Source organism: Salmo salar, chromosome ssa13 (assembly GCF_905237065.1).
Source record: "Salmo salar chromosome ssa13, Ssal_v3.1, whole genome shotgun sequence".
Taxonomy (NCBI): Eukaryota; Metazoa; Chordata; class Actinopteri; order Salmoniformes; family Salmonidae; genus Salmo; species Salmo salar.
The window spans coordinates 64,915,284-64,928,965 of NC_059454.1; the positions used below are offsets into that span (position 1 = coordinate 64,915,284).

A 13,682-nucleotide genomic window follows, 5' to 3' on the forward strand; every position below is an offset into this window, starting at 1 on the left:
AGCCATCTAATGTCAGCTGGCTAGTTAACAGCAAGCTTTAACTAGCAATACAAACCGATTGTCATAGCTAGTTAAAGTTAACCAATAAGTTCAATGTTAGCTAACATTAGGCTATAACTAGCAATGTGAAATGGCATTCTGTGAAAACATCAACGTTACACACACTTCATACACATAAATTAATCTTAGCCAGCAAGCCAGCCACCTAACCTCACCTAACAGCAAGCTTTAACTTGGGATCTTTTGTTTAGACATGTCACGTTAACGTTAGCTAGATAATTAAATTAACTATAATCCCAATCCATAGAGTAAAGTTACTGGCAATACAAACCGATTGTCATAGCAAGATAAAATTAGCTAGATTCTGTAGCTAGATTCTTACCTGTATGTCACGTCCTGGCCAGTATATAAGGTTAATTGTTTTGTAGTTTGGTCAGGGCGTGGCAGGGGGTATTTGGTTTATGTGGTTCGGGGTGGTGTGTTTGTGTAAAGGGTGTTTGATTTAGTATTTCCGGGTTTTGGTTTATGTTTAGTTAATTCTATGGTTAGTCTAGTGTGTGTGTTTCTATGTTTGGTGGATTGGGGTTGGGACTCTCAGTTGAAGGCAGGTGTTGTCTATCTGCCTTTGATTGAGAGTCCCATATATTAGGGTGTGTTTGTATGTGTTATTTGTGGGTGATTGTTCTGTGTGTAAGCCGTATGCTTTACCAGACTGTTTGTAGTTGTTCGTTCGTTTCGTTTTGTTATTTTGTATGTTCATTTTTGTAGTTAATAAAAATCAAGATGAGCATACACGTACCTGCTGCGTATTGGTCCTCCTTCACCGACAACAAGCGTGACACTGTATGCATGGATGAAACCTTCACGTTAGGTTCATTGTTAGTTAGCAAGTCAGCCATCGAACTCCAGCTGGCTAGCTAACAGCAAGCTTTAGCTTGCAATGAAAACAACTTTTGGACAAAATTAGAAATGTATAATATCTGAATCTGTAGATAGATTCTTACCTGTATACATGGATGAAAGCTTCATGGCAGGCTGCAAACCCTTTTATAAGACATCCTGTGCTGTTTCTGTTTAGTTTGCACAGCTTGTTTGGCCCGTTGTGTTCCACTGATTTCAAAACGTGTTATGAAATGAGAGTCAGCGCGGCTCACTCTTGGATTGCGTCCTACCTGACAGGTCGCTCCTACCAGGTGGCGTGGCGAGAATCCGTCTTCGCACCACGTGCTCTCACCACTGGTGTCCCCCAGGGCTCAGTTCTAGGCCCTCTCCTATTCTTGCTATACACCAAGTCACTTGACTCTGTCATACCCTCACATGGTCTCTCCTATCATTGCTACGCAGACGACACACAATTAATCTTCTCCTTTCCCCCTTCTGATAACCAGGTGGCGAATCGCATCTCTGCATGTCTGGCAGACATATCAGTGTGGATGACGGATCACCACCTCAAGCTGAACCTCGCCAAGACGGAGCTGCTCTTCCTCCCGGGGAAGGACTGCCCGTTCCATGATCTCCCATCACGGCTGACAACTCCATTGTGTCCTCCTCCCAGAGTGCTAAGAGCCTTGGCGTGACCCTGGACAACACCCTGTCGTTCTCCGCTAACATCAAGGCGGTGACCCGATCTTGTAGGTTCATGCTCTACAACATTCACAGAGTACGACCCTGCCTTACACAGGAAGCGGCGCAGGTCCTAATCCAGGCACTTGTCATCTCCCGTCTGGATTACGGCAACTCGCTGCTGGCGGGGCTCCCTGCCTGTGCCATTAAACCCCTACAACTCATCCAGAACGCCGCAGCCCGTCTGGTGTTCAACCTTCCTAAGTTCTCTCACGTCACCCCGCTCCTCCGCACACTCCACTGGCTTCCAGTTGAAGCTCGCATCTGCTACAAGACAGACCATGGTGCTTGCCTACGGAGCTGTGAGGGGAACGGCACCTCCGTACCTTCAGGCTCTGATCAGTCCCTACACCCAAAGAAGGGCACTGCGTTCATCCACCTCTGGCCTGCTCGCCTCCCTACCTCTGCAGAAGCACAGTTCCCGCTCAGCCCAGTCAAAACTGTTCGCTGCTCTGGCATCCCAATGGTGGAACAAGCTCCCTCATGACACCAGGACAGCGGAGTCAATCACCACCTTCCATAGACACCTGAAACCCCACCTCTTTAAGGAATACCTGGGATAGGATAAAGTAATCCTTCTAACCCCCCCCAAAAAAAGATATAGATGTACTATTGTAAAGTGGTTGTTCCACTGGATATCATAAGGTGAATGCACCAATTTGTAAGTCGCTCTGGATAAGAGCGTCTGCTGAATGACGTAAATGTAAATAGCATGGCACGATTGTCTTCCAGAAAGTAGTCCATCAAAACTTTTTTCCCCACTGACCTTTGTCGATAGCGCCTGATAAATTCAGGGCAGCAATGTTATTGAGAGAAGTACCAACATATTTGCAGTTCTCCATGGCTAACATAATATCTTTCGGAAAAAAACTGCAGTACAAGCAGCTCATTTTATAGACACAAGATGCAACACCGACCAATCCAAACTCATCTCTCTGCATGTCCAGCCCACTCATTATCTCAGCCAATCATGGCTAGCGTGAAGGTTGCTTACTTTTTCTGGGGCTGAACCAAATAGGATCATAATTTAACAATTTTAATCGTATTTACCGATGACATACAAGTTTGATATGAAGGCACATGAAAGTTAAGGCACATGAAATGTTTGAGAAGGCATTTCTGCCCCAAAAAATGCATTTTGATAAAAAAAAACAAATGTACGTTCAAAAGTCTCTCTGTGAAGTCGTGACTTGCGACATACGCCTAGATCTATTTTACCTTATGATCGCTGGAGACATGTAAAAACAATCATATGACAGCAAACTGAAGCATGTCAATATCACCTTTTCCACAGTGAAGTTTATGAAATGCTGGCCTTATAACTAAACCAAAGCTACAGGCTTCTGTAGTCATGCACAAATGACAGTAGGCCTATAACGCCAAACCTACCGAGCTGATTTATGATTTCTAGAATGTTTTAATTATATCCCCAGACTTTTCACTGTATTATTTCGTTTTTACAATTTTGATTGTGTTAAATTTTAGCCAATATGGGTAGCCACCATCAGTTATACCCACATACATTTATAACTGTCTTTGCCTTTAGTGTTAATTTCCTTACATTTTTCATGATTCCGTTAAATAATTAGTTTGATTCCGTTACATAATTAGTTTATCTTTCTTTCCTCTGTCACATTCGTGTGGTTGTTCCTGAGGATCGATAGTAATAGTGGATCATATTAGGCAAAAGTTTTACAAGTTGTGCAAAAAATTGGGACATGTGGCCTATTTTGAATCATTATGGAACGCAGAACATAACAGGAATACCTATATAAGAATGCTGTTCATCGATTACAGCTCAGCATTTAATACCATAGTACCCTCCAAACTTGTCATTAAGCTCGAGACCCTGGGTCTCGACCCTGCCCTGTGCAACTGGGTCCTGGACCTCCTGACGGGCCGCCCCCAGGTGGTGAGGGTAGGAAACAACATCTCCACCCCGCTGATCCTCAACACTGGGGCCCCACAAGGGTGCGTTCTCAGCCCTCTCCTGTACTCCCTGTTCACCCATGACTGCGTGGCCATGCACGCCTCCACCTCAATCATCATGTTTGCAGACGACACTACAGTGGTAGGCTTGATTACCAACAACGATGAGACTACCTACAGGGAGGAGGTGAGGGCCCTCGGAGTGTGGTGTCAGGAAAATAATCTCACACTCAATGTCAACAAAACAAAGGAGATGATCGTGGACTTCAGGAAACAGCAGAGGGAGCAGCCCCCTATCCACATCGATGGGACTGTAGTGGAGAAGGTGGAAAGTTTTAAGTTACTCGGCGTACACATCCCGGACAAACTGAAATGGTCAACGAACACAGACAGCGTGGTGAAGAAGGCGCAGCAGTGCCTCTTCAACCTCAGGAGGCTGAAGAAATTTGGCATGTCACCAAAATCACTCACAAACTTTTACAGATGCACAATTGAGAGCATCCTGTCGGGCTGTATCACTGCCTGGTACTGCAACTGCTCCACCCACAACCGTAAGGCTCTCCAGAGGGTAGTGAGGTCTGCACACCCAGGGGCAAACTACCAGCCCTCCAGGACACCTACACCACCCGATGTCACAGGAATGCCAAAAAGATCATCAAGGACAACAACCACCCGAGCCACTGCCTGTTCATCCCGCTATCATCCAGAAGGCGAGGTCAGTAAAGGTGCATCAAAGCTGGGACCGAGAGACTGAAAAACAGCTTCTATCTCAAGGCCATCAGACAGTTAAACAGCCATCACTAACATTGAGTGGCTGCTGCCAACATACTGACTCAAATCTCTAGCCACTTTAATAATAAACAATTGGATGTAATAAATGTATCACTAGCCACTTTAAACAATGCCACTTTATATAATGTTTACATACTCTACATTACTCATCTCATATGTATATACTGCACTCTATACCATCTACTGCATCTTGCCTATGCCGTCCGGCCATCGCTCATCCATATATTTATATGTACATATTCTTATTCATTCCTTTACACTTGTGTGTATAAGGTAGTTGTTGTGAAATTGTTAGACTACTTGTTAGATATTACTGCATGGTCGGAAATAGAAGCATAAGCATTTCGCTACACTCGCATTAACATCTGCTTACCATGTGTATGTGACAAGTAACATTTGATTTGATTTAATACCTAGCAGTTTAAACCTGGAGCCTTGTGCACGGTTCACAACAACTAGACTGTTGTCGTTACAGTTCCATGATTAATGAGTATTATTAGGGTAGATTTATAGGACTACTGTTCAACCCCTATTGTACACTTTATTTCACCTTCCAATATTTCATAGATGTAAAAATTTTATACGGCAACTTTCAGGATGAATAACATTGAAAGACATGTATTTAGCGTGCAAGTGAACCTCATCTGCAAAGCCCATTAAGCACCTGCATAAGGAAAGTCTGAATACTAACTACTGAGAAGTGTGTTGGAAAGGCGTGCGCAGTCTGAACGGGCCGTACATGATCGAGGGATACAACAGTTTTTAGTATAGTATTCAACAGTATTCTACAACATTCTAAAGTAAGTACTACACATGATCAAGGGATTGTACAGTGTGTAGTATAGTATTCTACAAAAGTCTATAGTAAGCACCTCACGATCTAGGGATACTACAGTGTAGAGTACATGTTTTTTACAGTATACTACCATTTACTATAGTTAACTACAGAATTCTAAAGTACTATACTATTCTATAGTAAACTGTAATATCTTTTTATATGGGCGTCCCTGCACTGGCTGAGGAGAAGATATTCACTATCAAAGAAAATAGCCCCTCATATAACTATATAGAATCCATCCAACGCCACACCCCTTGCAGGTACAGAGTACACACACAATAAATTCTCATTTCTATAACCATAAACGCTTCTAGAGAAACGTTAGTGAACTCTGATACTCTGCTGCACTCCATCTGTTAGTGTGTCAGCACCAAAATGGCAACATCCATGGATTCGATCAGTTGTTCGATCTGCCTGGATCCACTGAAGGATCCTGTGGCTATTCCCTGTGGACACAGCTACTGTATGGGTTGTATTAAGGATTACTGGGATCAGGATTACCAGAAGGGTGTCTACAGCTGCCCACAGTGCAGACAGACTTTCATTCCAAGGCCTGTTCTAAACACGAACACTCTGCTGGCTGAATTGGTGGAGAGTCTAAAGAAGACAGGACAAGCTGCTCCTCTTGATCACTGTTATGCTGGACCTGGAGATGTGGAGTGTGACGTCTGCACTGGGAGAAAACTCAAAGCCGTCAAGTCCTGTCTGGAGTGTCTGGCCTCCTACTGTGAGACTCACCTTCAACCTCACTATGAATCGCCTACATTTAAGAAGCACAAGCTGGTCAAAGCCTCCACACAACTACAGGAGAAGATTTGCTCTCGTCATGACAAGCTGCTGGAAATGTACTGCCGTACCGATCAGCAAATTATCTGTTACCTCTGTATGATAGGTGATCATAAAGGCCACGATACAGTGTCAGCTGAATCAGAAAGGGTTGAGAGACAGGTAAGGACATAAACTGTATTATTTACAGAATACTTGAGCAATTAACAAGTCATTTTATGCATGGCAGTAGTATTTGATTTCAAAAGTGTTTTTTATGGAAAATTTAGTTACACTAACGTGCGTGCACACATACACACCTCCATATGGTATGGACATTGACTTATCATAAAGTTTGACGTAGACAGACACTTTTACAAATTATCTATGGAATGACAATGGAAGATTTGTTTCTCTACAGAGGCAGCAGGGGGAGAAACAGAGAATCCAGAAAATAAAGAAAGAGATTCAGGAGGTGAGACGTTCTGTGAAGTCACTGAAGGTGAGTTTTGACTATATACATTTATTCACTTAGCAGTGAGTGACTTACTCATCGTAAACTATACTGCAGAGCCAATGAGAACACCAGTGAAACCTACTGTAGGGAACCTGCTTATCTGGTGTCCTGGTGAGAACTGAGTGACTGTGCTGGTTCAAATGGAACCCCTCCTCTCTCTGTGTCTTAACAGCGGTCTGCACAGGCAGCAGTAGAGGAGAGTGAGAAGATCTTTACTGAGCTAATCTGCACCTTTGAGAGAAGATGTTCTGAGGTGAAGGAGCTGATCAAAGCCCAGGAGAAAGCAGCAGTGAGTCAGGCTGAAGGACTTCTGAAGCAACTGGAGCAGGAGATAGCCAAGCTGAGGAGGAGAGACGCTGAGCTGGAGCAGCTTTCACACACAGAGGATCACATTCATTTCCTCCAGGTGACATCACTGGTTTCGCTCTCCACAGCAGCAGGTGTCACTGCAGAAAGTGATCGTTTCAGCTGTTCCCAATATGATCCCCTTCCCATTGGTCCTACTCCTAACCCTTCAATGTTTGCAAGATCTGTACAGTGGAAGCTTCACCACTACACTGCTTATACCTATACAGACCCTTCAGGAATACTAACATCAAGGAGTTAGGGCCAATGGGGAGGGATAGGGAGTGATTTGGGAACGGCTGAGAGTCTTTCTCAACAATAATCTATTCCCTGTTTCCTCACTCTGTAGACTTTGCAGTCCCTCTGTGTCCCTCCTGGATCTGAGGCCTTACTGAGCATCACTGTCAACCAACATGTCTCTTTTGAGGATGTGAAGAAATCAGTGTCTGAGCTGAAAAATCAAATAGAAGTTATCTGCTCTGGGGAAATTGCCTTGATCTCTGCAAAAAGTAGGTCTAGGTCTTTTTTGAAGGACATTGCTAGAAATGAAATGTGCTTCATCCTATCAGAGTTAATCTCACTGACATAGTGATTTCATTAGGTGATCTAATTTGAACATAGTTTAATGTTAATACTCAGTGAAGAACCACTCTCAAGCTGGGATTCAATGCACGGTACATTATAGTGCAGCACACTATAACATACTTTTAAAGGTTATTTACACTTGAGCTGACATTTACCATGAATGCAAGCTCTGCGAACGTTGGGAAAAATGCCTTTAAAAGGCCTATTGTCTGCTTGGTTGTTCCATGAAAAGAGCGTCTTTTGCATCTCTTTGATATTTTAAATAGAAATTGTGCACCAATATTGCATTTTAAAAGCTATTTATATTAAATGAATTGCCCTTTAGTATAGACAACATGGAGAATTCAATAAATCTGAATTTAGTGTGCATAAAAATTTTAACCCACTTTAAACCCACTTACCCCCAAAATGTCTCCAAGTTTGCACCATCATTGCAAAGCCCTAGCTTTTTTGTTGCTTTGACAAAGTCATTTCTGAAGATTATTATTCATTTATATTTCATGTGATTAGTGATTCATTTAAAAGTTTGTCCCTAATTTTAAGGTCAACCTGGTTACGGGAACTGAACTCTCAATTTAATATGGCGAAACTATTCCTTAAAAATAGAAAAAAAAGAAGTCAAAGCAAACATTTAACATCTAATAGTCAAATCATTGTGTAAAAGCAGGTGAGCTGGGTCTACTCTTTTTGACCATTTTCTGGTGTTTTTGTGGTGGAAAATGGAGCCGGTCGAATATAACACGTAAAAAGTTTTACCCATAGATAAACAGGCTTGAAATATTTTAACAATTTAAATGTATTTGTGGAGTTTGCATTCAATTGCCACTCCTTGTTGCGCACAACTAGCTTCCTTTCCCCCTTTCACAATAGGATTTATTGCTGATTTAAGATAACATGGTCAACCCTGTTACTTCATTTGGCACCTAATAGGCACTTAGTATAGTAAAAAAAATGATTACCTCTTGACATGGGAAAATGTGTTTTTGATGAAGTTGAAGCTATGCTCTTTAAGACAGAATGTTAAAATGAGGTGAAATCAAAAGGTTTTTTGACGAAGTTACACTTCTCAAAAGGCACCCAATTGGTAGAATCCCCCTACTGTATAGTGCTCTGTGCCTTACATTGAACCCCAGCCTTAGTTTCTTGACCCGTTAACTTCCTGTATGTTTATGTAATGATCAGTGTGGACCAGTGATATTTGATGTTCTTTATCTCCATAGTGACAAAAGTCCAGATTTTTCCACCCGTTGAGCCCTGTTGTCTCACGTCATTCAGCACACCTCAGTCTGAACTGTTAGTTGGTGAACTAGCGTCATGTAGAAATGATGCCACCTTACAGAAGATAAGGCCTGAACCCAAGACCAGAGAAGAGTTCTTGGAATGTGAGTGTGCATGCATGTGCGTGCGCACACACACACACACACACACACACACACACACACACACACACACACACACACACACACACACACACACACACACACACACACACACAACCTTTCACCTGTTTTGTCTTTGTCCTCAGATTCCTGCCAGCTCACATTGGATCCCAACACCGCTAATAACTGGCTGTGTCTGTCAGAGGGGAATAGGAAGGTGACGTGGAGTCCATGGAGTAATAAGGCCCAGCCTTATCCTGACCATCCAGACAGATTTTCCTCCTATGAACAAGTCCTATGTAGAGAGGGTCTGTCTGGAACCTGCTACTGGGAGGTAGAGTGGAGTGCATTCAAGGCTTATATAGCCATCTCATATAAAGGGATTGGCAGAATAGGACCTGGTGATGAGTGTTGGTTTGGAGGCAATGATCAGTCCTGGAGTTTGGTGTGTTGTTCTATCCTTGGCTGTTATTTCTACCACAATAACAAACGGACTGCCACACGTGTACCCCGCTCTTCCAGAATAGTAGGAGTGTACCTGGACCACAGGGCAGGAACTCTGTCCTTCTACAGCGTCTCTGACACAATGACCCTCCTCCACAGAGTCCAGACCACATTTAATCAGCCCCTCTATCCTGGGTTCTGGATTTATGCTGGATCATCTGTAAAGATACTGAACCAGTGATTAACTTCGTTAAAAATACAGGCATGCTACTGTATATGACATGTTCAACTATCCATGTTGCAAAATTTTTGCATTTTTAAAGATTTGATCACTCTTCACAATGTCACGCATAGTTCTGATATCTACCCTAATAATCCACACTAATCATGGGACTGTGGTGACAATGGTCCAGTCCTCGTGAACCGTGCTCCAGGTTTAAACTGCTACATATGGTTTGCGTACTATAATGATTCAAATAGGCTACATGTCCCAAATTATTGAACAACTTGTAATATGTTAGCCTTATATGATGCACTATTGCTAGCGATCCTCAGGAACAACCACACAAATGTGTCAGAGGAAAGAAAGTTAAACTAACAATGGAATGGAATGATTCAAAATGTAAGGAAATTAACACTAAAGTCAATGACAGTTATAAATGTATGTGGGTCTAACTGACGGTGACGTCCTATAGTGGCTAATATTTATCACGATTCAAATTGTAAAGAATACTGTGAAAAGTCCGCGCATATAATTAAACATTCTAGAAAACCTAAATCAACTGATTTGGCGCTATAGTATCATTTGCACACGGCTACAGAAGGCTATAGCTTTGGGTCTCCAAATTTCATCCCAAGTTATTAGGCCAGCATTTCATAAATGTCACTGTGGAAAAGGTGATTTGTTGATATGCTTGTTTGCTGCCATATGACTGGTTTCACATTTGTCTCCAGGGATCATAAGGTAAAATAGGTCTAAAACGATTGTAATTTATGTTTACAATTCCCTTATCCAAACCGCTTACCCACTTACCTAGCTCGTTATCAATAGCTCCTATTAATTTGTAAATGACAGAGAATGGAGAATGGTGTTATTTCTATCAGAAAACAAATAAATGAGATATTCCACTTGGAACTGACAGGTTGCTCAACCTTATTCATAATTTCATCACGCGTAAAGGTGGGGGAATCATGAGGGCATTAAGTCAATTCATCTGTAGACATACCTTCGCCACACCTTTATTTTTTTATCTCCACCCCAAACGAATAGCGGGTGAATGGCATGCTATTCTCATGCTTAAGTTCAAGGTCCGTATACACGTAGAGAGAAAAGTGCATAAGAAGGGAATTATTTTCCATTTACACTGCTTAACTTGGGTAGGAATTCCCCCTTGGTGAATAGAATCCTATTGACTCTTGGAACTATGACGACCCAGTCCTATGGTTCCAGTTTACTATGGAACTAATCCTGACTATCACCGACATGATGGATTTTCACTGTGGTCTAGCTTAAATTTCACATTTTATTTCAGCCTAAAAAAAGATTTCTTGAGAATTGATTACATTGTTGATTATGATATTTTGGTTTTAGACAAACAGAAAAATAGACATACAGAGGGATGAGTTTCTACACAAAAATAGCTTGTTAGTAACAATACATTTAGTATGTAAAAAGAAAAGAAAAAAAATTGTGCCTCCACCCTTTGTGAAAGGCTGTGTTAATCATTTCAAGTAACAGTGGAACTAATTGGTTCCAAAAAATTGTATAGACCTCAGTAGCAGTACTGTCCCAACCAAGTGATTTGCTTTTCTCCAATGCCCTTTTAAGTTCATGGAGAGAGCTTTGGGCTTCCATATCTTTAAAAAAGGACTCACTCTGGCTTGGTGTTGATTTATACTCAGACGTGTACAATTCTTTATAGAAGCAGAATAATCTTTGGTTGATTAATTTGGGTTCTGATTGTAATTTACCTGACTCAGATTCAATAGTTGCAATATCCACTAATTGATCATTACTGCGAAGCATGTTAAGCTTTTAGATGACTGGGTTGATTACCATGGAAGTAATGGTTGAGTCTAACTCGATGGTTGGCTAATTCTGCTCTCTGCCTAATCAATAGATTTAGTTCTGTCTTGACTTTGGAGAGAGTAGTCGCTACCTGAAAAAAGTGTTTGTTGACATCGTTAACAACTTTTACAATTATGATATCTTCTTTAATTGTGATTTATTCAGTCCGGATGCAAATGCATTTGCATTGTTTTTAATAAATACCTTTAATAGTGTCCCATAAAGTCAAAGGATGATAGACTGAGTTTTTATTAATCATTATGAATTCATTCAATTCAGTTTTAAATTGGTCACAGAAATTAGGATTTTGTAGTAAGGAAACAATAAAGTGCCATCTTGTGGCTCTTTTAGCAGATTCCGAAATGTGTATCTGTCAGTAGTAAGCATGATGATCACAAGGGAAGAGGGGGGCTGGGGAAGGGGAAAGGGGGGGGGACCGCCACGCTGCGCCACCGTCCTGTTCAAATGCGCACAACAGAACAAGGTGAGTCTAAAAATGACTCGTATGCTGCCGCATATATGATGTAATATGACAGGGAGATAAAGTTGAAGTCGGAAGTTTACATACACTTAGGTTGGAGTCATTAAAACTTGTTTTTCAACCACTCCACAAATTTCTTGTTAACAAACTATAGTTTTGTCAAGACAGATTATTTCACTGTATCACAATTCCAGTGGGTCAGAAGTTTACATACACTAAGTTGACTGTGCCTTTAAACAGCTTGGAAAATTACCTACCTTCCAACTCAGCACCTCTTTGCTTGACATCACGGGAAAATCAAAAGAAATCAGTCAAAACCTCAGAGAAAAAATGATAGACCTCCACAAGTCTGGTTCATCATTGGGAGCAATTTCCAAACGCCTGAAGGTACTATGTTTATCTGTACAAACAATAGTACGCAAGTATAAACACCATGGGACGACGCAGCCGTCATACCGCTCAGGAAGGAGATGGTTCTGTCTCCTAGAGATGAACGTACTTTGGTGCGAAAGGTGCAAATCAATCCCAGAACAACAGCATAGTACCTTGTGAAGATGCTGGAGGAAACAGGTACAAAAGTATCTATATCCACAGTAAAACGAGTCCTATATCGACATAACCTGAAAGGCCGCTCAGCAAGGAAGAAGCCACTGCTCCAAAACCGCCATAAAAAAGCCAGACTACGATTTGCAACTGCACATGGGGACAAAGATTGTACTTTTTGGAGAAATGTCCTCTGGTCTGATGAAACAAAAATAGAACAGTTTGGCCATAATGACCAGCGTTATATTTAGAGGAAAAGGGGGGAGGCTTGCAAGCCGAAGAACATCATCCCAACCGTGAAGGACGGGGGTGGCAGCATCATGTTGTGGGGGTGCTTTGCTGCAGGAGGGACTAGTGCACTTCACAAAATAGATGGCATCATGAGAAGGAAAAGTATGTGGATATATTGAAGGAACATCTCAAGACATCAGTCAGGAAGTTAAAGCTTGGTCGCGAATGGTTCTTCCTAATGGACAATGACCCCAAGCTTACTTCCAAAGTTGTGGCAAAATGGCTTAAGGACAACAAAGTCAAGGTATTGGAGTGGCCATCACAAAGCCCTGACCTCAATCCTATAGAAAATTTGTGGGCAGAACTGAAAAAGCATGTGCAAGCAAGGAGGCCTACAAACCTGACTCAGTTACACCAGCTCTGTCAGGAGGAATGGGCCAAAATTCACCCAACTTATTGTGGGAAGCTTGTGGAAGGCTACTCGAAACGTTTGACCCAAGTTAACCCTATTTAAAGGCAATGCTACCAAATACTAATTGAGTGTATGTAAACTTCTGACCCACTGGAAATGTGATGAAAGAAATAAAAGCTGAAATAAATCATTCTCTCTACTATTATTCTGACATTTCACATTCTTAAAATAAAGTGGTGATCCTAACTGACCAAAATCAGGGAATTTTTACAAGGATTAAATGTCAGGAATTGTGAAAAACTGAGTTTAAATGTATTTGGCTAAGGTGTATGTAAACTTACGACTTCAACTGTACATAGTGGGATCATGATGCTTGTCCTGGGTCATGTTCATGAGGCACTAAACAGAATAAATGTATTTTTAAATTTGCAATTTTACTTTTAAGTTGAGAGAATTCAAAAAATGGGGGAATGTGATAGAAAAATGACATTTACCTGGTTTGTTTGATATTAATAGTTAGCAATTAATACTTAACAAACAGGACATTTCTTTTCTGTTTAATTCTGTGTTTTCATGGGCTCCACTCCAGTTCCCTGCAGCTGATCTGGGCGTATGGTCACCAGAGATGGCTTGAGCTGACAAATGAGTTAAATACTGCATTACATAGACAATAATGTGTTTTACTAGAGATAGTTTAGGAGTAGAACAATCCCTCATTGTCTCAAAAGCA

The 13,682-nt window shown here is 41.5% G+C and overlaps 1 protein-coding gene across 2 annotated transcripts; it reads left to right on the top strand.

The window, feature by feature from the left end:
- Positions 1 to 4,629: 4,629 nt before the first annotated feature.
- LOC106567568 (tripartite motif-containing protein 16) lies at positions 4,630 to 11,638 on the top strand. 2 transcript variants are annotated; one of them, XM_014137040.2, is made up of 6 exons: positions 4,640 to 6,130; positions 6,369 to 6,449; positions 6,637 to 6,870; positions 7,159 to 7,318; positions 8,615 to 8,776; positions 8,920 to 11,638. In XM_014137040.2, exons 1-6 carry the CDS (start codon positions 5,558 to 5,560, stop codon positions 9,456 to 9,458), a joined length of 1,749 nt encoding a protein of 582 aa, XP_013992515.1. In that variant the 5' UTR covers positions 4,640 to 5,557; the 3' UTR covers positions 9,459 to 11,638. The 2 variants fall into 2 exon arrangements, 1 of the variants encoding a protein (XP_013992515.1); XR_006758606.1 differs by lacking the exon at positions 7,159 to 7,318 and having other exon boundaries at positions 4,630 to 6,130; positions 8,920 to 9,024.
- Positions 11,639 to 13,682: the final 2,044 nt, after the last annotated feature.

Bases quoted from the DNA above. Each gene is read 5' to 3' on its own strand.
- LOC106567568 (XM_014137040.2), top strand. From the start codon at position 5,558: ATGGCAACATCCATGGATTCGATCAGTTGTTCGATCTGCCTGGATCCA. The intron at 7,319-8,614 runs GTAGGTCTAGGT...TTATCTCCATAG, and splicing joins TGCCTTGATCTCTGCAAAAA to TGACAAAAGTCCAGATTTTT. The intron at 8,777-8,919 runs GTGAGTGTGCAT...CTTTGTCCTCAG, and splicing joins CAGAGAAGAGTTCTTGGAAT to ATTCCTGCCAGCTCACATTG.